The sequence below is a fragment of the Enhydra lutris genome, unplaced genomic scaffold (assembly GCF_002288905.1).
Source record: "Enhydra lutris kenyoni isolate GAN:26980312 unplaced genomic scaffold, ASM228890v2 scaffoldscaffold26, whole genome shotgun sequence".
NCBI classification, from domain to species: Eukaryota; Metazoa; Chordata; class Mammalia; order Carnivora; family Mustelidae; genus Enhydra; species Enhydra lutris.
In genome coordinates this window covers 25,308,351-25,332,164 of record NW_019154110.1, presented here as the reverse complement: position 1 = coordinate 25,332,164, position 23,814 = coordinate 25,308,351, and the positions used below count along the sequence as shown (strand labels likewise).

Genomic DNA, 23,814 nt, shown 5'->3' with positions numbered 1-23,814 from the left:
TCAAGATTTGAAGTTCCTACTGTTCTGGGTCACTCACAAGGTAACAGGCCTATGTGTTGACTCCACAGAGGATGGGGGTTGGCGTGGAAGAAATAGTGGGAGAGTGGTATGATTAACAGCTGTTGAGAGGGTGGCAAAGCAACTCTGAGCCCCTAAAAGGGGATGGGGCAAGGCTACCTAAAGCTGATCTGTCTGCCCTTTATACTCCCTTTCTGCCCACCGAGAGGCAAACTGGTAGGGCTGACAACCTGGGGGCTTTGCTGAGCTTGAGTTTCTTCTCTTCTCCCTGAGCTTGTTACCAGGGCAACAGAGCGCAATGGGATCTAACATAGGACCGGGGAAGCAAGAGGCAGGGGTGAAGGGGAAGCATCTTAACACAGTCATTCCTGCCGCCAGTAACCTACCAAGACTGGCTGGCATTCTTTGCATGACCCCAGGAGATCAGGCCCATAGTTACCCATCACCTTGTGGAGGAAAGCAAATGGACATGAAGAGGAATTAGGGATAGGGTTTAAGAGTCATGGTCCGCCAGCTCAAGCAGCAGTACCAAAGGATGTAGGGGGAGTCCCAACTGTTTTAAGGTGGACACTAGGATGTCCATGCCCTCAGTGTACAAGGATTTGGGGTACCCAAGAACAGTTGCCACCAGCTCCACATTAAAATTTAACTGCACCCCCCCCACACACACACACTGGGATCAACCTCTGTAGTAAACTTCTGCCCCACCCAGGATCTGAAAGGAAACAAAGCTTGGAGCTGACCTGGGCACATCAGGGACCCAGCCAGTGGCCTTGTTAAGATAAGCCACAGCTGATGGTCTCAATTGCTTCTCTTTACCTCAACGAAGACTGAGCGAAGCCTCACTCTTAGGCTATGGTTCTTGGTACGTTAGTGCCAACGTGTCTTTACTTTTCAAGAAGAAAGCTAACCACCTGTGCCTCCCTCATCTAGGACCTGGTACAGTTGCACTGACACCGGGCACATTACTCACTGGCTAAACACTAACAAAGGTGAGAAGGATAACTACATTTCATTACTTTTTCTGTCCTTGACACTCCCAATCTAAGGGACTGAGTGGTATCCTGGGACTATGAGGCGATGGAGTTAGGAGAAAATAACCAGTGGGGAGCACAGACACACCTGTGGGCTCCTCACCTCTCGGGGCTTCCATTTCACAAATCCTGCATTGGCAGGAGTTGTGACTGTGGCTCTGGGGAACCAGCAAGACCTCTCCTATCCTTCCCAAATCAAGACTCATGCAAAACACTGGCAAAGGAGCCAAGTTTACAGTCTAAATTTTATTATCTCCAAGTCACAATGCTGATCACAAATGTGCACCCTTTAAAACGGTAACAAACAACAACAACAACACACATGGAGAAATTCTTGCAACGAAACACAGTGGACCAACAGAGACAACTGTCACAGTGTCTTAAGGTCTGGGAATCTGGGCATGCTGCCCACAGGCTTGTGGAGACATCTTCAGGTTTAAGGCAAAGGGGACAGCCTACAAAAGGCACAACCATCAGCCACCTCTGGAAGAATCTCTTAGTTATTTCCTCCTTGGAGTTTACAGCTTGAGTGCCTCTCCCCACTCCCCACCCCACACCTGTGACTCAAAGAGTGGTTAGATTAGCTGCTGGAGAGAAGGAATAGAAACAGTGACATTACTTGGGGAGACAGCCACCACCATCTCCCTCACGTTCTGTAGGACTGGGACAGTGGCCAAGTTACTCCCGGCAGACGCAAGTGCTGCAGCAACAGGAGTTTCTCCTGCAGAGGCAGCAGGGGAGTGGTTCAGCGCCGTGGATAGGGAGGAAGAGGGAGGAACCCTTGCCCCGAAAGTGACTGGTTTCCTTAGGCCTGAAGCCCAGATGTGGTATCTTCTGTTTGCAAGGACAGGAGCAGAACTTGGGGAAAATCAGGTAGTAACATCTAAAACACTTGTAGCAGGAAAGACATGGAGAAGAGCAACCGTAAAGTACAAGGTAGCTTGCTGGACAGTATCTGCCTCTAGAGAGATGCATTGGTCCACAGCAACTGGAAAGGGGGTGTCATAGGAGGGATGGAAAGAAGAGAAGCAGGGCCCTCTAATTCCACTTACCTCAAAGACTGAGCCCTGAGGACTATATGAATACAGTCCCCTAAGATGCAAGGCTTACTCCACTTTCCCTTTCTCACAAAAGCATCTGGTTTGCCATCTCTCTCCACTGTAGAGACTTTGCCCTCAAGTAGAGGACTGATGCCTACCACAGTACAGGGACTGATGGAGGCTCAGATTCCTGAAAACAGAAGTCAAGTTGGGCTCCTACCACACACTTTGAGCTTTTCTCCACAATGAAACACTCTGTGGACGGCTCTGCTTCCACAGGGTTAGAGGAATTAAGAGAATCCAAGTATACAACAACAAAGGACGGCCAAAAATGAAAGGCCACCTCTTTGCAGGCTTGGTGGGGGAAAACTGGCTGGTAAAATTTCAATTATCTGGGATGCAGGGAAAATCCAAAAGGGAAACCAGAGGAGCTAGAAAATCAGAAGAATTAACCTGTCTCATTTAAAGGCAGAGAGAGAAAGAAACTAAATGAATAAATAGCAAGCCAGGCTTTAAAAACGAACATCTTAAGAAACAAAACAAACAGGAACGAGCTTCCCTGGGAGAAGACACTTGAATTTCCCAGGAAAAAATGAAGAGTAAAAGACATGGGCTTCTAGATGTAGACCCAGAAGCCTGAGCTGGCTGGATCTCTGCTCCTATGAGCACAGCCAACTCAAGTAAAGAGTGGAGAGGGGAGGAAGTCCACTTGTTTGTCCCTTTCTCCAACAGAGCCTGTCCTCAGATGAGGTTAGGGGTCCTTCTCATTCAGCTGCTTGCTGGTAGGAGCCACCCTTTATCTTTGAAGCCCTCCTGGGAGTATACAGCCAGCTGTATTTCTCTTCTTTCCTGGGTTCTCTAACAGCGGTGGGGAAAAGGGAAGAATCATCAAAGCATTAGCTATTTTCAAAAAGCCACATTTCTACATAATGTGTTTTAAAATAAAGTCCCTAACAAATCAACAACAAAACCCCCATGGTCTTTCTTCATGACCTTTAAAATTAGCTCTGCTACGAACATCTCAAATTTAGATTTCCCCTTTCCTTAAAAAAGAATATCCTCCTGCATTTTTTCCTTGCAGCTTCCCAAATGAAATTCCGCCAAGTTAACAATGATTTCTGCTTCAACCCTGCTCAGTGCATTCGCAAAACAAAGCAGCTGGCCAATTTTGAGACTCCTGTAAGCTTCCCCATAAGATATCTCATGATTACAACTTGAAGCATTAATTAGGGGATTGTTAAGCAAGTAACCATGAGCATTAGTTTTAAGAATTTATAAGAATCAGGGCACCTGGGTGGTTCAGTTGGTTAAGCGACTGCCTTCAGCTCAGGTCATGATCCTGGAGTCCCAGGACCGAGTCCCACATCAGGCTCCCTGCTCAGCAGGTACGAGTATGCTTTTCCCTTTCACCTTCCCCCCACTCATGCTTGCCCTCTCTCTCTCAAATAAATAAATAAAATCTCTAAAAAAAAAATTATGAGAATCATAGTACATATATACTTACTTTTGTATGACGTTTGATTTAAAATATTTAGAAACTCCTATTAACTGGAACCCCTGCTTACAACCTGAAATAAGAAAGTTAGAATTTGTTACCAGTCATTAAAAAAACCAACCGACCAACCATGGAGACACAGCCAGAAAAGGAGAGAAATCTTCTAGGAGAAAGGAAAGCCCACTGGTGTTGGAAGCAGCTCTCATACCTCAGCTGGTGGGGGCTTGATGGTGACTGGCTGAGGAGTCCTCCGGGGTGGGGAGGGCTTTGGCTGCACCTGCTGCTGGGCAGGGTTATAGTAGGTCACTCCTCCATATACCTGTGAGGGGGCCTGCGACCCCAGTAAGGTAGAAGGAAAAAAGTTAGGGATAAATTCACCTGAACTAGGATGAACAGGAAACATTATTCAGGTAAAAAAATAAATGTACTGAGGAATTTTATAAATCTCTAAGCTGTTCCCCTTTAAAATAAGTGACTATTCATTTCTGCCTTACTATATCCTAATTATGTTCTGGTTTGTACTTCTTCAAAGTACTACTTAGCTTTCTCTGATTCCTACCATCAACTGAAAAATGGAAGAGGCTGAGCTCAATGGTGACACTTCACACACCGGATGGTGTCAACCTGTTGGGAGTTAAGCAGTACAGGGAGGGTAAGGATAATACAGCTTCTCCGTTCAACTGAATAAATAGCAGACATGGCCACCTAAGACATACCGAAGCACTTGAATGAAACACCATTAAAGAAACAGAAGAGGACACCTAAGTAGCTCAGTCCGTTAAGCAACTGCCTTGTCTCAGGTCATGATCCCAGGAGCCTGGGATCGAGTCCCATGAGTCCGCTTCTCCCTCTTCCCCTTCCCCCTGCTCACATTTGCACACAATCTCTCTCCTCTCACAAATAAATAAAATCTTTAAAAAGAAAGAAACAAACAAACAAACAAAAGAGAATAAACAGATGATGGGCATTACATAAGCTGCATTTCCAGCTCATGACCACCAAGAGGCATCCTGGCGCCACACGCAAAATCAGTGGCAATGAAATGTTCTCTCAAATTGAGCATTCTTCCCATACCACATGCTTATCTGATTTAAAGGATGTGTACCTAGAAAAATCTGCTCATAAGCCATCTCACCTGCGTATTAGGATACAGATGAGGTGGCGGTGGGGGAGGCAGTGCCCCTGGAGCATAAGGGTAACTGGGATTACCAAAGTTCATGACGCTTGGAGCAGAAAAGTAAGTAGGAGCAAGCAACTGCTGAGGTGGTGGCTGCCCTGGGGACATGGACACTGGTGGGGGATAGAGGCCCGGATTGGGCAGAGGTGCCGCAGTCTGGTGGGGATGTAAACCTGCACAGGAAGAGGAAAACAAAAACTGAAACAGAGGACAGCACCATTTCCATGGGATGGCTTGGCTGCCCTGCTCAGCACAGACTCAGGATGGAAGTCCTCAGGATGGACCCAAGACGAGTTTGTTGCCCAAGCAGCCAGAGTGGCTAGCCTTGTGAGCAAGCAGCACAGAGCTCAGGAGGATGGAGTCTGTGAAGCCCCCAACACATATCCTCATGTACTGGAAAAATACAAGCAGAGGGGCAAAGCTTACCTGGGTGGGGAAGGTGCATTTCTGGCTGCACAATCATGCCCTGGGGAGGCAGTGGGGCAGGGCTGTCACCATGGGTATAGATTGGTCCCTGGAACTGCACTGTAAGATATCACATTGGGACTCTCATAAACCCTCTCTCTTCATATCACATGGACAAATCTCCTTGTCCCCCAAACCCTTTAAAAGATGTTCTCAATTTTCCACGTGAAGAAAACAGCAGCCAAATAATGTCTGATAACCACTGTGAGAAGTCAGACGGCAAACTCAGAAGACAAGAGGCTGGTCTCTTAGTTCACTTTGGGCTGCCAAGAAAGGTGTCCCAATAATAAGAAAAAACTCACGTGGATCATAGTAATGTCCCTCCATGATACTGATGTGCACAGGAGGAGCAGGGGGCTCTGGCACAGGTCTTTGCCGCTGAGATGAATAGCGTTTGGCTCGCCCACCCTGGACACCCTGAAATAAAGAGGTCTGAGCAAAAAGACTCCCAGAGAGCTGACTCTCATATCAAGTCCCACCCTCCTTCAGGTGCTACAAAACACACACCTGGTACATGGCATGTGTACTTGTAAAATGAGGGGCTCCTGACTGGCCCAGTCAGAAGAGCATGCAACTCTTCATCTTGGGGTTGTGAGTTTGAGCCCCATACGGGTATAGAGATTACTTAAATAAAGGAGAAAAAAAAAAAAAGAGTAGGAGCGCCTGGGCTCAGTAGGCTAAGCGTCCAACTTCTGATTTTGGCTCAGGTCATGATCTCAAGGTCACGAGATCAAGACCCACATTGGGCTCTGTGCTGAGCTGAGCATGGGGAACTGCTTAGGTTTTCCTTCTCCTTCTCCCTCTGCACTGTTCCCCCACCCTCTGCTCTGCACTCTTTCTCTCTAAAAAAAATAAAGAAAGAAAAGAGGATTTGCAAAATGAATTGAAAAACCAACAAGAAACATCAAGATCTAAACCTGGGCCCTGCTACCCTTTCTGGAGAGCCAAATTAAAAGAAATACGGGTAAATCAATGAAACACTGACTCCCAAAATGTTATCTTAGTTTAAACCATGAACAGTTGTTGCATGCAGCCCCCTCCCCCAACTACTCCCTTTCCCTTTCTGTACCATTTCTTCCATCCGGTTAAACTGAGGTCCTGCTCCCATATGTATGTGGTTGGGCATACCTGTGACACAGCAAAAAAAAAGTCACGGCTTAAGAGCAGATAGGTATGAGTGGGACTAAAGAGAACATTAAGAAAACTGACAAGTTAAAGAATACAACATGGGGAACTGCTTTCTTCTTTTAAACTAACAAAATTCCTTTTAAAGTATCTCTGCGGGTTGCCTGGGTGGCTCAGTGGGTTAAGCCTCTGCCTTCGGCTCAGGTCATGGTCTCAAGGTCCTGGGATCGAGCCCCACATTGGGCTCTCTGCTCAGTGGGGAACCTGCTTCCCCCTCTCTCCCTGCCTGCCTCTCTGCCTACTTGTGATCTGTCAAATAAATAAATAAAATCTTTAAAAAAACAAAATGAAACAAAAATAATAATAAAGTATGTCTGCTTCCTGTCAATAGCATTTGGAAATTTGCCCCTACTTGTATGCAAGCTGAGTACAGCAATAAAAAGCCTTTGAATGTGGAAAAAAAAGGACTTCAATAAGAAAATGCAATTTTCCCACTAAATATTTCCCAGTACGGAATCCCTGGGAGGTTATAATCAGCACAGTCCATTATCAAACATATTGAAAAATTTCAGCCCTAGTTTGAGAAACAACTGGACATTCTGTGAATCTGCCCAATTGTTCTTGACCACAGAGTTCTAGGCTGGAAGTCTGGGAAGATACTCCTCTCTGGCTGAAAATGACTCAGGACAAAAAAAGGGTATTTTAGAGATTGTCTTCCAATGGTAATAAGATACCCGTAGAAGGGTATAGTCCTCATCCTATGATTAACTCCAGGTCCAGTTTAGGCTACACGGGTTTTTGGTATTCAAAAATCATGCACACCAGAGAAGGATGCTGAGATTCCCAGTCCAGGAGCACCTAGGTGGCTCAGTGGGTTAAGCCTCTGCCTTCGGCTCAGGTCATGATTCCAGGGTCCTGGGATCGAGCCCCACATCGGGCTCACTGCTCAGCGGGGCGCCTGCTTCCCCCGCCCTCTCTCTGCCTGCTTCTCTGCCTACTTGTGATCTCTCTGTCAAATAAATAAATAAAATCTTAAAAAAAAAAAAGAGAGAGAGAAAGAAAGAAATTCCCAGTCCAAATGAGGATTATCAATTTTTTTTTTTTTTAAAGATTTTATTTAATTTTTTGACAGAGAGAGATCACAAGTAGGCAGAGGCAGGCAGAGAGAGAGAGAGGGAAGCAGGCTCTCCGCTGAGCAGAGAGCCCGATGCGGGACTTGATCACAGGACCCTGAGATCATGACCTGAGCCGAAGGCAGTGGCTTAACCCACTGAGCCACCCAGGCGCCCCGAGGATTATCAATTTTTAAGTTCAAATCAGATTTCAGAAACTAAGGAAAGGATCCTTTGCTCTACCTAACTGGAGGGAGACAAAGACACATGGGCAAGAACGATGGTAAATAGGTCCCAGCTTCTAGAACTATGCTGTCCATTGTGATATCCAGTAGCCACATATGATTATTTAAATCTCAATTAATTAAAAGTTCAGTTCTTCAGTCACTCTGGCCACAATACAAATATTCAAAAATTTCTGACACTATGAAAGTTCTATAGGGCAGCCTAGTTCTCCATTAAGGAATTTCTTTAGGTTTTCCTTTCAAAGAGACTAGACAATTCTCATCCAAATTCAAGTAAGTCTGTCTCTGCCTTCAAACATTCAACCATTAGCTCATATAATAAGAATATTGCCACCACCTTCCAACTTTTCCTACAAAGAATGGGTAAAAGATTCTGCATGCAGGAGCTCCATATAGATGACTAGTCAGGTAATAGTAGGCCAAGTAGTAGGGGTAGTCTTGGGTAACAGATAAAACTTCTCTGAGGTCTTTGGATGAATATACCCACGAATCCATCTGTTTCTTTCAGTCAATGAGAACAAAGATATTTGTCAGACCCCATATCCCTGAGACCTATATCCCATGCCCACAAACTCAATGATGCACAGGGTAAAAAGCTAGTCACTAACCCTAAAGTACCTACCCCGAAGCTCACGTGGTTGCAGGAATGAAGGCTGCCCGGGACTCCAATTCTGTTCTGTTATATTTAGTTGTGCCACGTCTTGCTCAAGTCCACTTGTTGTAGAATCCACTGGAGCCTCCCAGTTTCCAGGCTTAGCAGGTGGAGGAGGGGTCGTTTCTGGGACTTGAGGTGCTGGGTTTAGCCCTTCGGGTGGAGGTGGCACCTCTTCTGCAATCTTGATTGCATCTCCAGCTTTGATTCTGGTTCTTCTTGCCCGGGAGTAGGATTTCTTCTCAACAGGTCTGTCAGGGGCTGGTGGTGCAGTGTCGGGAGCAGCAGCTGGTATCTCTGAGGCCGCCTCTTCCTTCTCGGGACTGCCAAGTACTTGAGCATCAGCTTCTGGAGATGGGTCCCGCACAGGAGTCTGCTCTAGGCGCCGTGATCGGTAACTGCTTTCATGTTTAACAGTCTCACTAGACCGACCACCATGCTGCCCACCAGCCTCCATAGGCCTAAAACCAGCACGACCTTCCTTGAAGCCCCCAGATCGAGAGTAATTCCTGGGAGTAGACATTCGGCCAGTCCCTGCAGCATTCCTATTGATAAATGTCCTTGGTGGTAGGGTGCCCCCAGGACCCTGGTGGCGATGGGACTTGTTTGGTCGCTCAACAATCCAGTTTGGATCTCTTTGTGGAGGACTCCCAAACCTGAATAAATGGAACGACAAAGCCTTAAGAAAAGAAATAATAATAAGAGAGACCACTAAAGATCTAAACTGAGGGTCAGGGAGACTTCCCATATTCCTCATCCACTGAATTACAGGCTGGAATGGCATTTTAAAAAGCAGAGTTCTATGGGCGCCTGTGTGGCTCAGTGGGTTAAGCCTCTACCTTCGGCTCAGGTCATGATCTCAGGGTCCTGGGATCGAGCCCCACATCGGGCTCTCTGCTCAGCAGGGAGCCTGCTTCCCTCTCTCTCTCTCTGCCTGCCTCTCTGCCTACTTGTGATCTCTCTGTGTCAAATAAATATGTAAAATCTTTAAAAAAATAAAAAATAAAAAAAATAAAAAGCAGAGTTCTAGGGCGTGTGGGTGGCTCAACAGGTTAAGCCTCTGCCTTCAGCTCAGGTCATGGTCTCAGGGTCCTGGGATCGAGCCCTGCATTGGGCTCTCTGCTTAGCCAGGAGTCTGCTTCCCCATCTCTCGTCCTGACTGCCTCTCTGCCTACTTGTGATCGCTCTCTGTCAAATAAATAAATAAAATCTTAAAAGTAAATAAATAAATAAATAGATAGATAAATAAATAAATAAAAAGCAGAGTTCTTTCTACAAATATAAACAGTGTAAACCAAAACTTTCTCACCTAGGCTTCCGGATTCTTCGGGGTTTGATGTCATCGGGATCGTGAGCTGAGCGGATATCATAGCCATAAAGGGCAATGAGCTCCTGTCGGGACTTTGGAGCTTGTTCATCTTCCCGGAACTTGTCATGTTCCCAGCGACCCTCATCCTTCCAGAGCTTTCGCTGACGCCCCTTGGGTCTGGATAAAACCAGGGAGAAGTATCTTAGGTAGGCAGACTCTGCCAAGTAAAGACGTACACGAAAAAAAAGAAGGCTGGGCAGAGAAACAGGAAGAACTTCACTGGTCTCCCCATCTTCCCAGAGGGAGCACACAAAACCAAGAGTGAATCACAGAATCACAGGGCCTGCTGGGCTCAAACAGAACAGGCACAGAAATAAGGGAAGACTACCTCAAACTACTCGGCACCCTGGAAACATCTCTTGCTTGTAAAGCAGCTTACACAAGTACTTCATGTCCCAGAGGCTTGAGCCTCAGAATAAGGAAGGCAGTGAAGTATGTATCCAGATCCCAGCTCCTCCACCAAGAGTTACCAAGGATCCTAAGTCTCACGTTCCTCATTTGTACAAAAAGGACAATCATAATAACCTTAAAGTACTGTGAGCAGTAAATCAGCAAAGTGCCTAGCCTATAGTAAGCACTAAATATGTACTACACAGTAGCAACAAGAGGCTGTTACCTGACTTCCTCCTCCTGCGTTTGTCCTCGAAGATCATGCTCAAAGAAAAGCCCTTTCCGGGGTATGTATGCTGGGTTCTTCCGATCTTCATCATCATCCAAATGCTTAGGGCCCTTTTTACCCACTTTGTTCTCCACAGGTTCTGTGCTCTCCTAGAAGACAGATAAAGGGCTCCTTATTCTCTCCAAGGTTAAGAGCCCTTATTCTGAACCCCGAAGTGGAGGCCTTTGGTGAACACTGACCTGTCCATCCCCACTCTGCCTCTCTCCAGTCACAGTGCCTTTGGTGTCGGGCTTTTCTTCTCCTTTCTCTTCTTTTGCTGAAGAATTAACAGCATCATTGGCTTCTGATTTCAGCTCCACTTTGGAGTTTTCCTCTTCACTGTATTCCCCTTCTTCACCCTGTCAGTTCAAAACGGTGCATTTTTTTCCCATTCTTTAAGTGAACATTTTCTAATGAAATTTTAATATAATGTAAGAATTAAAAACGAACATATCAATACTCTTACTAAAATTTCTGAAGGATGGGGCACTTTAAAAAAGCACAATAAAAAAAATAAATGTATATACATTTATACAGATCCATATAAGTTTTCCAGGACATGGAAGGAAATGTTAACATTGGTAGCCTCTGGGGAAGGAGCCCAGGAAATATGAAAGGGAGGCTTTAAACTGCCTAGCATACAGAAGGAGACCTATCTTTGTTGATAATTTCTCTCCATCTTCATGGATTGTTTCTTAAACATGCAGGGCCTAAAAATTACACTTCAACTCAAGCTGCGAATTCTCCCATCTCAAAATGGTTTAGGCAGATTCTCAACCTTTTAGATTATGTGGACCTTCTTTTTAGGCTCTAAAATTTTCATGGATCTCCATTAGACAGTAACGGTATAATATCCACTGACTGAAAAAACGTATGACAAATACTATACATTCAATACATCAAAATAAATTTACATTGCATTAATTTATATATTCAAAAACAGTACTGCATAAAGGTGGGAGATGTAGATTTAGTCTATAAATAATAAGCTCAACTACTGAACTTGCAAACTCTTTGTAATAACACTATGATTTCTCAAGGCACTATTTACTCTCAAATAGGGAAACAGTGGCTTACATTTTTTTTTTTAAAGATTTTATTTATTTATTTGACAGAGAGAAAGAGATCACAAGTAGGCAGAGAGGCAGGCAGAGGTGGCAGGGGAGGCAGGCTCCCTGCTGAGCAGAGAGCCCGATGCAGGGTTCGATCCCAGGACCCTGAGATCATGACCTGAGCTGAAGGCAGAGGCTTAACAAACTGAGCCACCCAGGCACCCCTGTATGATTTTATTTGAATGAGAGCAGAGCGAGCAAGAGAGAGAATACGAGCAGGGATGAGGGGCGGAGGGAGAGGGACAAGTGAATTCCCCACTGGGCAGGGAGCCTAATGTGGGGCTTGATCCCTGGACCCTGAGATCACAACCTAAGCCAAAGGCAGATGCTGAACCAACTGAGCCACCCAGGCACCCCTACCCACACCTTTTTTTTTTTTTTAAGATTTTTTTTTTTTTTTTAAAGACCTTATTTATTTATTTGAGAGGAAGAGAGAATTAGAGAAAGAGAGAGAGCATGAGAAGGGCGAGGGTCAGAGGGAGAAGCAGACTCCTGGTCGAGCAGGGAGCCCAATGCTGGACTCAATCCTGGGACTCCAGGATCATGACCTGAGATGAAGGCAGTTGCTTAACCAAATGAGCCACCAGGTGCCTTCCCATAGCTTTTTAATAACCAAGCACCCTTGATTCTTCCCATGTCCCCTCAGTCAAGAGTTATCCCTCTCCCTGACATGGCGATGGATGGGTAGTAATCCTTCAGTTCTTTCCCTGATCCTATGTTCCCTGCATGTTCTGAAGACGAAACTGCAAGTCCTGTTCGATATGCATATGTGACCTTAATTCATTAGTCCCCACAAACACACACACACACAGACTGAATTCAAACATCTTAAAATAGTATTAGCATGATTAATGAGAGAACTTTGTTTTATGCTCTACCCCCTCCAGTCCATGGTGGAATGTCAAATGAGGCAACTCTTTTATTCCAAATGAGAAACTAATTTTATTTCCAGGGCAGGACAGAAAGATACAAACAGGGTAATGCTGAGGAGACTACAAATTAGAGTTAAAATCTGGCACCTACTGAAGCCAAAAGGTGCTACCCCAAGATCACACTGCTTTGGCCAAGAGCTGACACCAAAATCCTTTCCAGAGACAAACTCTCCCACTGCTGATTTTACCTTCAATGAATGCTCTTCCCAACTCTGAAGTTTAGCTCTCCCCTAAAGCAACTGCTTCCCTGGTAGCATTCTCACACAGAAGTTTTAGCCCATTCTTTCATTCCCTACATATCTCAAGAGTATGAGGCAGAGTTCTTATCCTCCTCATTCTCAGTATCTCTTCTAGATCTAAGTTCTCCAACTTCACTTTAAACTCTTAATCCCCTGAAGCTCCTATCACCTAGCCACACCTCTAGGCCTTTCATCAGCCCACCCTGCCACTGACCCAGAAGACTGGCAAGGTGCTCACAGTCTTCACCTCTGCTACAGGCATCTGCTTCCATAGCCACACTCCAGACAAGTCATAACAGGAACTGCTATACATTTTTTTTTTAAAGATTTTATTTATTTATTTGACAGACAGAGATCACAAGTAGGCAGAGAAGCAGGCAGAGAGAGGAGGAAGCGGGCTCCCTGCCAAGCAGAGAGCCCGATGCGGGGCTTGATCCCACGACCCAAGCTGAAGGCAGAGGCTTTAACCCACTGAGCCACCCAGACACCCCTACATTTTTTTTTTAAAGTACGCCCCACACCCAACATGGAGCTTGAACTCATGACCCTGAGATCAAGAGTGGCATGCTCTGCTCACTGAGTCAACCAGGAGAACCATCCTGTACATTTTACTTAACTTACTTTATTTATTTATAAAGATTTATTTATTGAGAGACAGGGAAAGCACAAGCAGGAGGGGCAGGGGGAGAGAGAGAGAATTTCCATCAGATTCCATGCTGAGCATGGAGCCCAATGTGGGGCTCCATCTCACAACCCTGAGATAACTACCCAAGCTGAAACCAAGTGTCAGGACATTTAACTGTGCCACCCAGGCACCCCTATACATTTCATTTTTATGCTGTACATTTTTTAAAAAGTAGACCTGCTTCTCTTTAAAAACTCTTACATACTCCTTTGATCAAAACTGCCACGTGCAAAAAACGGACCTTAGATTCTTACCTCACCCCATATACAAAAATTAACTCAAAAAATGGTGGCACAGTCAGTTAAGCATCCAACTTTTGGTTTTGGCTCAGGTGGTAATCTCAGGGTTGTGAGACTGACCCCTCCTTCAGGATCCATGTTCTGTGAGGAGTCTGCTTAAGCCTCTCTCTCCCTGGTGGTGGCTCAGTTAAGCAACTGCTTTTGGCTTGGGTCATGATCCTAGGGTCCTGAGATCAAGCCCAGTTTACCAGGCTCCCTGCTCAATGGAGAGCTTGCTTCTGCCTCTGCCTCTGCCTGCTGCTTCCCTCCTCCCCCTGCTTGTGCTCTGTCAAAGAAATATATAAAATCTGAAAAAAAACTCTCTCTCTCCTGCTGTCACTCCCCACTGTGTGCATGCATGCTGTTTCTCTCTCTCTCAAATAAATATATCTTAAAAAAAAATTGGGACACCTGAGTGGCTCAGTCGGCTAGGTGTTTGCTTTCAGCTCAGGTCATGATACCAGGGTCCTGGGATCGAGCCCCAGTCAGGATCCCCACTCAGTGGGGAGTCAACTTCTCCCTCTTCCTCTCCTCCCATTTGTGCTCTCTTTCTCAAAAAAAAAATTTTTTTAACTCAAAATGGATCAAAAACCTAAATATAAGAGCTAAAACTATAGAACTCTTACAAGAAAACATAGGAGTTAATCTTCATGACTCTGGTTTTGGCAAGGATTCAGAAAAGCCTTCTTAGGGCATCAAAAGCAAGAGCAAAAAGAAAAAAAGATACATTGAACTTTATAAAAATTGAAACCTGACACCATCAAGAAAGTAAAAAGAAAACCCACAGAATAGGAAAAAAAAAGATGTGCAAATCATTTATCTGATAAGGAACTTTTTTTTTTTTTAAGATTTTATTTATTTATTTGACAGAGAGAGATCACAAGTAGGCAGAGAGGCAGGCAGAGAGAGAGGAGGAGGCAGGCTCCCCGCTGAGCAGAGAGCCAGATGCGGGGCTCGATTCCAGGACTCTGGGATCATGACCTGAGCTGTAGGCAGAGGCTTTAACCCACTGAGCCACCCAGGTGCCCCCTGATAAGGAACTTTTATCTAGAATATTTTATAAAGAATTCTTACAACTCAAGGGAACCTGGGTGGCTCAGTTGGTTAAGCAACTGCCTTCGGCTCAGGTGATGATCCTGGAGTCCAGGGATCAAGTTCGGCATTGGGCTCCCTGTTTGGGGAGGAGTCTGCTTCTCCCTCTAACCCTCCCCCTTCTCATGCTCTCTCTCTCATTCTCTCTCAGATAAATAAAACCTTAAAAAAAAATCTTACAACTCAATTAAAAGACAGCCCAATTAAAAAATGGACAAAGTATCCAAGTAGGCATGTTTTCCAAGGAAGATACACAAATGGAAGATATATAAGGAAAATTGCTCAACATCATTAGTCAACACGGAAGTGCAAATCAAAACGAGTCACCATTTCACACTTACTAGGATGGCTAGAATCAAAGTCAGGGCAAGAAAATTACATGCTGGTGAGTACATGAAGAAACTAGAATTTCCATATATTGCTGTTGGGAATGTAAAATGGTGCAGCTGCTTTGGAAACAGTTGGACAGTTCCTTAGAAAATTAAACATAGTTACCATGGGGTACCTGGGTAGCTCAGTGGATAAGGCATCTGACTTTGGCTCAGGCAATGATCCTGGGATCAGGTCCTGCTTTAGGCTTCTCACTTGGTGGGAAATCTGCTTGTCCCTCTCCCTCTGCCCCCCCCCTTCTCATGCTTGCTCTCTCTCTCTCTCTCAAATAAATAAATGAAAAGTAATCTTTGGGGCACCTGGGTGGCTCAGTTGTTAAGTGACTGCCTTTAGCTCAGTTCATGATCCCAGGGTCCTGGAATCAAGCTGCACATCAGGCTCCCTGCTCGACAGGAAGCCTGCTTTCCCTCTCCCCTTCCCCCAGCTTATGTTCCTGCTCTCGCTGTGTCTCTCTCTGTCAAATAAATAAAATCTTTAAAAAAAAAAAAGAAAAGAAAAGAAAAGAAAAAGTAATCTTTGAGGAAAAAAAAGATTTAAAAAAGAAAAAAATTACCATGACTCAGCAACTCCATTCCTAGATATATAGCTAAGAGATGAAAACACACATCCACACAAAAAATTGTACACTAATGTTTATAGTAACATTATTCATAATACATAAAAAAATAGAAACCCAATGTCCATCAATGAATGAATTGATAAAGAAAATGTGGTATACCCATATAATGTAATGTTACTCAGCCATAAAAAGGAATTAAGTACTGATACATGGTACAACATGGATGAAAATTGTGAAAACATAATGTTAAGTGAAAGAAGCCAGTCACAAAAATTCATATATTATGATTCCACTCATATGGAAGGCCAGGATAGGAAAACTCCTAGACACAAAATGTAGATGTGTAATTGCTTAGGGACCAGGGGATGAGGATGGAGGAACTAAGGGGCAGGGGGAGTAACAGCTAAAGGATACAAGATTTTTTTTCAAGGTGATGAAAATGTCCTGAAACAAATCATGGTAGTAACTGCATATATCTATGTATATACAAAAAAAACCCAAAGAACTGTACATTTTAAATAAATTGTATGGTATGCAAATTATACCTCAATAAAGCTGCTTAAAAAAAAAAAAACAAAAAACAAACAAAAAAAAACCAACCTGCCTAGGGGCCCCCTGGCTGCCTCAGCCTGTAGAGCAAGCATGACTGATCTCAGGGTCATGAGTTTGAGGCCCGTGTTGGGAGAGCAGAGTTTATTCATTTTTTTATCTTATTTTTAAAATATTTTATTTACTTATTTGATATACAGAGAGTGAGAGAGCACAAGCAAGGGAAGCAGCAGAGAGAGAGGGAGAAAGAGGCTCCCCGCTAAGTAGGGAGCCAGACTTTCAGCTTGATCCCAGGACCCCAGAGATCATGACCTGAGCTGAAGGCAGATGCTTAACTGAGCAACCCAAAAGCCCCTAGAGTTTATGTTAAAACAAACAAACAAAAAACAACAAAAACACACCAAAAAACCCGTCTTTTATTTCTATTCTTATTCGCTTATCCTCTCACCTCCAACTTAAGATATCCATTCCTTTGACCCTTCCACCTTCTCCCTACCAGTCTTATTCCACACCTTCCTCTCTCTTTAGTCTCCATGGCCTATTCACTTCAATCACTATTAAATTCCAATCACCAAGTCCCCTGCCACTCCCCTGTGCCCAGGACTGGATCAACTTAAATGTCTGCCTTTTTTGTCTACAACCAGACTACTAATCATCAAAGAAGGGATTTTAAAAAAAGGTCATATAGGGGCACCTGGGTGGCTCAGTGGTTTAAAGCCTCTGCCTTCAGCTCAGGTCATGATCTCAGGGTCCAGGGATCCAGCCCCACATCGGGCTCTCTGCTCAGCAGGGAGCCTGCTTCCCTTCGTCTCTCTTTGCCTGCCTCTCTGCCTATCTTGTGATCTCGCTCTGTCAAATAAATAAATAAAATCTTAAAAAAAAAAAAGTCATATAACCCTACACATCAGTGCTACCTCTAACCTCAACTACTTAAACCTCCTTTAGTCTGAAAATTCCTCCCCTGATCCTCCCTCCACTAACCTCCCTACTCGATGTCTTTCCTTCTATTTCATAAGGAAAACAAAATGAAGAAGAGAATAGCAGTTTCCTTCCCCCATACCTTTCCTTCCCATCTCTCTATAATTTCCAAAGAAAATGTTTCCTTTGGCTGTTTCCTATTTCCTTTCACAAAGTCAATCAAGGACACCAGTACACTTATTATCTACTGCCTCTCTTTTCTTTCCCTTTCCACTCCTTCCTTCAATTTTTAACCATACCTGATTCTCCAATGTGAAAAAAATAACCACCAAAACCTCTCTTGACCTCATAGTCTTCTTTCCAACCACCATCTCTCTAGCCTCCTTTTCACAGTCAAGTGTCTTTAAAAAAATCCTCTTGGAAGATTCTAGGAAAATGGCAGCAGCATAATTTTTTTTTAATTAATTATTTTTGACATATAATGTATTATTTCCCCCAGGAAATACACATTACACAAAAACACAGACCAGGGGTACGGGTCTGTGAATCGTCAGGCTTACACCTTTCACAGCACTCACCATATCACATACCCTCCCCAATATCCATAATCCAACCACCCTCTCCATACCCACCTCCCCCTACCAACCCTCAGTTTGTTTTCTGAGATTAAGAGTCTCTTATGGTTTGTCTCCCTCCTCATCCCATCTTGTTTCATTTTTTCCTTCCCTACCCCCCAAGCCCCTACCCTGCCTCTCAAATTCCTCCTATCAGGGAGATCATATAATTGTCTTTCTCTGAATGACTTATTTCGCTCAGCATAATACTCTCTAGTTCCATCCACATCGTTGCAAATGGCAAGATTTCATTTCTTGTGATGGCTGCATAGTATTCCATTGTATATATATACACCACACCTTCTTTATCCATTCATCTGTTGATGGATACCTAGGTTCTTTCCATAGTTTGCTATTGTGGACATTGCTGCTATAAATATTTGAGTGCATGTGCCCCTTCGGATCTCTACGTTTGTATCTTTAGGGTAAATACCCAGTAGTGCGATTGCTGGGTCGTAGGGTAGCTCTATTTTCAACTTTTTGAGGAACCTCCATGTTGTTTTCCAGAGTGAGCAGCATAGTTTTTGACCCCTTCAAATCTCCACATGAAATGAGGGCTTCTAGACAGCAAAATCAAAGTCCTAATTTAAACCCTTTATTTTTTTATTTTACTTTATTTTATTTTTAAAGAGTTTATTTACTTGACAGAGACCACAAGTAGGCAGAGAGGCAAGCAGAGAGAGGGGGAAGCAAGCTCCCTGCTGAGCAGAGAGCCCGATGCAGGGCTCAATCCCAGGACTCTGGGACCATGACCTGAGCCGAAGGCAGAGGCCCTAATCCACTGAGCCACCTAGATGCCCCCATTCAAACCCTTTAAAAACAACATTTATAACAAAACTAGGTTACAAAGTATCCCCCAGATGCCAAAATATGAGTACACATGAATAAGCACCGAGAGCCATAAGACCTGCATCAGACTAGTGTCCGTACTCAAGAGAGACGAGTAGTAAATGGACCTGAGAACAGTAGTAAATGGAACTGAGAACAGGAGAACCCTGAACTAATCAACAGGTATTTGACAGAAAGCTATACTAAGACAAAGGGTTGCAACTAGGACGGATCTTAGTATCTCCAATAGCACTCGAATGTGAGACTGCTCCAGTAAGGAGCTCTGAAAGGGCTAGAGCTGTCTATCCCCTCTGAAATCTTGTAACTGACAGCTCCCTTCAACTGACAGCAACTGACAGGGCTCTCTTCTAGATAGGGTCCCACACCAAAGAAAAACTTGAGAGAAGGATCAAATTGAGGAGGGGGCAAGAGGAATGAAGAGAAGCTACAAAACATGTTGGGAAAGGGAACGAGAGCAGAAAATCTCAGAAAGCAAGCCATGTTTTCTTTTCTTTTCTTTTTAAAGACTACAGGAAAACAACAGAAGAAAGAGCTCTATGAAGTTAGAAAAAGCTACTCTGGGGGGCGCCAGTGGCTCAGTGGGTTAAGCCTCTGCCTTCAGCTTGGGTCATGATCTCAGGGTCCAGGGATCGAGCCCCATGTCAGGCTCTCTGCTCAGGGGGGAGCCTGTTTCCCCCCCTCTCTCTCTGCCTACTTGTGATCTTTCTCTCTCTCTCTGTCAAATAAATAAATAAAATCTTTTTTAAAAAATAAATAAAAAATAAAACTAGAAGAAACACAAATCCATTCTAATTGGGTTCACAAGGTATTTTAAGATTTGGACTCAGACCCATCACTTAGCACCAGTCACACTAAACTTTTCATATCCTCCAACTTGTCATGCCATCCATCCCTTCAAGACCTTCTTCCCAGACAGTGTTCCCTCTGCTCACGCCCACTCACCTTTCAAGTCTCTATTTTTTTTTTTAAAGGTTTTATTTATTCATTTGACAGACCGAGATCACAAGCAGGCAGAGAGGCAGGCAGAGAGAGAGGAAAAAGCAGGCTCCCCTCGGAGCAGAGAGCCCGAGGCGGGGCTCGATCCCAGGACCCTGGGATCATGATCCGAGCCGAAGGCAGAGGCTTTAACCCACTGAGCCACCCAGGCGCCCCATCAACTCTCTATTTTAACATCTCATCCTCTAAGCATTTCCAGTTAGTTGGCTACCCCTGCCATGTGCTCCCAAAACACTTGATGCTTCTGATATTGTGACACTTACCAAACATTACTGTAATAACTTGTTTAATTGTCTGTCTTCCCCCAAAATGCAAATTCCAGGAGGGGAGAACCATGTCTTTTATTTCAGGGCCTAGTACAACTCCTGGCACAGAGCAGGTACATAATGAAGAAAAGAAACAAGTAAACTCCTTCATGATCTGGCCCCTGTTCACTGATTTGGCTTTATTTCTGGTATCCATCCTGTCCCAACAATGTTCCAGCTACACCAAACTACTTTCAAGTTTCCAAATAATCAGTCTTCTCTCCTGTGTCTGGACTTTCACAGCTGTTGTTCCCTCTGCCTATAATATGACCTGACTCCAACTTACTCTTTCTGATTGCCTAAGATGGATTCAGTACTCAGCCATGAATACCCTACTTAACTCTATCCCAAGCAGTTGTCACATCATATAACTGTCTGCATGTTTATCTCACTTCCTAAGTCACTCCTAGACACAGAAATTGTAGTATAGAGTTCACTGTTGCATCTCTACAACTTAATGGAAATCTAAAATGTACCAAGAGTTCTATAAAATTTATATAAAATCCAATTCCTCCTGTCCATAACCTCATGACCCAAATTCCAGAACTCAGGACTTTTTATTCAACAACTCCAGGAAATAAGCAGCCATTCTCATAGCATCTCCAGTAGTGCACCAACCAACACAAATAAGACCACAAAAGCTTGGCTTATGGAAAATTTCTCCTGAATTTAAGAGGGAGAAAGCTCCCTATAAACTGAGGGGTGTTTCTGATACAAACCACTCCGAATCCTGCCCTTTTAAGGTTTTCAGATACACTTGGGAAAAATATCCAACAAGCTGGTTTCATTCCCTAAGCAGCATAAAAGGAACTGTCATTCTGTGAAGGGCTTCAGAACGTTCCCATCCTATTTAGAACCTTATTTTCTTCAGACAGGGTGAAAAGTCAACTACTAACAGTGTTAAAAAATCTGAAACCTGAAGAGGCATGCACCAAACTTCCCTCACTCTAAGTAAACAAGACCTTTTATGACAGTTTCTGAAAAGCATAAATGAAGAATGCACACGAGAAATAACAAGTAGGTCATGGGTACTTTTGAACCACAGCTGCGTCCATGTTTTTAAAACACATGTAAAAATTTCCAACCTATATACCATACAAAAAAGAACCTATCACACTCACTTCAGAGTCTTCTGCACTTTCATAATCCGACAGCACAGCTGAAAGAAAACAGAAATATGTAAAGAAAGAAAATAAACAGAAATTATTCGAAATACATTTCCTGATTGCTTTTTAAGTCAAGTTAAGACTCTCATTCAATTCTGACAACAACCTATCAGAAAGATAAAATTACAGTCCCCATTTACAAATAGGGAACAGCGTCAAAGAGTGATTTGCCCAAGATCATACTGCTAATACGTAGCTTGTAGGCACTGTGCGACAAAGAGCCGCTTTGTGGCACCCTCCTCCAAATCCTTAACAGTCTGAGAGGATGTCAATTGGTGGAAATAGGTGATCTGAGTTTACGGTCAAAAAACTTGTCATGATGCTACTCACCATCGCCCTCGATGCCATCTTCACTCTCCTGAACGAAAGAAGATGACATGGGTTAGTTCCCTGATTTCCAAAGGGCGGGGAGCTCAGACTCAACACGAAATGTTTGAAACGGGAGATGAGGAAAGGTACATCTTTAACAAGTAGCAACCAAGGGAGGTCCGGCCCCTTCACTTCCAGCTCCAATTTCTGAATAAACATCCGCTTTTCATGTGCAGCGGCTCTGCCCTTCCCCCAGAAACCCCTAACAGCTCCTCCTCCCTTGGGGCTCCGGACGCAGACTGCACTGGGGTACCTCTCTTCTCTAAGACAATATGCCCCAGCATCTACCATTAACTCCTAGCTTCCCATCACCACCTACACCCCGCCCCCCGGCCCGCCCCCCCCGCGCGTACTCACACATTCCGACTCCTCAGCGCTCTTAGCCCCCCCGCTCTCCACCCGCCGCAGATGAAGGGCCCCCGCTCGGCCTCCGCGCTGGGAAGACAGAGAGCCGCTGCCACCGCCTCCACCACTACCGCTGCAGCTCCCGCCGCCCCGCGCGGGGGAGCCGCCGCTGTCCGAGCCCGAAGCACCAGACTCCTCGTCCTCCGTGTCCTGCGAAGCGCGCTGCCGCCGCCGATCCGCCATCTTACGAAGAACGGCCGCCGCCGGCCAGCTCCTGACGTACCGCGCCCGTCGCAGGGACTGCCGGGAGGCTTCGGAGCTAGTCCCGGCATGCTTCACGTGCGACACTAGCCGCCGCGCTTTTCAGGGGGCGGGGCTTAGGGGCGGAGCGGCCGCCCTGCGGCACGTTTGCCGGCGAACGGGATTACGTAACCGGTGACGTACGGGGGGCGTGCCGCGACCCCTGTCTTCCCTTGGGTGGACCCCGGGCGAGGAGAGCGGAGGCCCCGGTTCCTCGCCCAGCCATTTTGGGACTTCCGAGTGGAAAGAGCCCACCTGTTACAGCTTCACTGCGGCATTGGGACTGTTTCATAGTTTTCTGTTTCCGTTTCTCGTTTCTACCCGCGTTTGAAGCAGATCATTTTACTGCGTTCCTTTGCTTGGTAAAATCACGAGCCAAGGTAAACCTTTAAAGCTGTTGTGCTGCATCACATTTGCCACAGCAGCCCATTGGAAGTTGAAGAGTGAAGGGAAAGCGAGTTGTCTGCAGTGAAGCTCGAGGACTTAGTGTTGCAGCGTTACCGTGTTTTCTCATGTCCTCTTCCTTCTTGTATCTTCCCACCCCGGCTGTCATCTCTCCCACAGTGCAGGCTGGTATGATGCTAGACTTAACGAAGATTTTGGAACCGATTTTAAAAGAGATGATCATAGGAACTGGCGTTGGTTCAATATTCTGGCGTGATTTTCTTCTTAAGGGTTACCAGACAGGTAGATGAGGGGAATGCTTTGATTTTGGCAAGAGGTTGTCAGCAATGGGAAAAAAAAAAAAAAAAGTCTCTTTTCTTTGGACCATAACAAGTACATTCAAAATGCATAATAAGCTAAGTTATTAGTTTACCTATAGGAGTGCACGTTAATAATATATATAAAACGGTGAAAGGTAACTATCGCATAGCACCGATTTCTGCCCTCTGTACTATTTTTACAAGTTATATGGCTAAAGATTTGATGTTGACCAAATTTATAGACAATATGAAACTAGGAGGCATTTTGAATGCCTTCATATAGATTCAGGATCCAAAAAGATCTCAACTGGTTAAACAAATGGCCAAATGTGACAACTTGTAAATCCAGCTCCAAAACCCAGCTGCCTGAGTTCAAAATGGAGGATGGATGATTTAATAGTGTTAGAAAGATCTGGAGGATCTTTTCTATCACAAGGTAAATTGATGCAAATGAAGCTGCCAAGTTTAGTGTCTAAATAAGGAAAGTGATAATCTGATGCTTTACCTTTCAGTTGTTTGGTCTGGGTTCAATCTTTAAATGAACATGAGCAAGCTTGTTCACTCAGAGGGAACTGAAAAACTCAATATCCTTGCTTTTGAGGAACAAGTGTAAGCTCTCTGAATGTTTACATGAAGAGAAGATTTGAGATAGCCACAGCGATCTAACTATTCAAGAGACAATAAGAAGAATTGATCTTTTTTCATCTCCCTGAAAGGCAAATCAAGAACCAATGGGTTGCAGTTATAAGAAGTTAGATTTTATCAGTGAGAAAGGATTTTCTATCATTTAGGAAAAAATGCATAGGGGCGCCCGGGTGGCTCAGTGGGTTAAAGCCTCTGCCTTCAGCTCAGATCATGATCTCAGGGTCCTGGGATCGAGCCCTGCATCAGGCTCTCTGCTCAGCGGGGAACCTGCTTCCCCCTCTTTCTCTGCCTACCTCTCTGCTGACTTGTGATGTCTCTCTCTGTCAAATAAATAAAATCTTCAAAAAAATGCATAGAAAAAAAATGAAGAATTAAAA

The 23,814-nt window shown here is 44.5% G+C and overlaps 1 protein-coding gene across 1 annotated transcript; it reads right to left on the bottom strand.

Moving 5' to 3' along the window:
- Nucleotides 1-1,279: 1,279 nt before the first annotated feature.
- On the bottom strand, nucleotides 1,280-22,067 carry LOC111151578 (cancer susceptibility 3). Its single transcript, XM_022509652.1, has 14 exons — nucleotides 21,801-22,067; nucleotides 21,405-21,432; nucleotides 21,030-21,067; nucleotides 10,591-10,749; nucleotides 10,349-10,500; nucleotides 9,673-9,849; nucleotides 8,334-9,019; nucleotides 6,299-6,357; nucleotides 5,532-5,646; nucleotides 5,191-5,289; nucleotides 4,723-4,937; nucleotides 3,796-3,918; nucleotides 3,597-3,660; nucleotides 1,280-2,950 (listed from the first exon to the last, which is right to left on the bottom strand). Exons 1-13 carry the CDS (start codon nucleotides 22,029-22,031, stop codon nucleotides 3,637-3,639), a joined length of 2,106 nt encoding a protein of 701 aa, XP_022365360.1. The 5' UTR covers nucleotides 22,032-22,067; the 3' UTR covers nucleotides 1,280-2,950; nucleotides 3,597-3,636.
- Between the last annotated feature and the right edge of the window lie 1,747 nt (nucleotides 22,068-23,814).

Coding starts and splice junctions, on each gene's coding strand:
- LOC111151578 (XM_022509652.1), bottom strand. CDS start 22,031: ATGGCGGATCGGCGGCGGCAGCGCGCTTCGCAGGACACGGAGGACGAG. Junction 10,750..21,029: donor AAAGTGCAGAAGACTCTGAA/GTGAGTGTGATA, acceptor TTGAACTGACAG/GGTGAAGAAGGGGAATACAG. Junction 5,647..6,298: donor TTAACCGGATGGAAGAAATG/GTACAGAAAGGG, acceptor TCTTTATTTCAG/GGTGTCCAGGGTGGGCGAGC.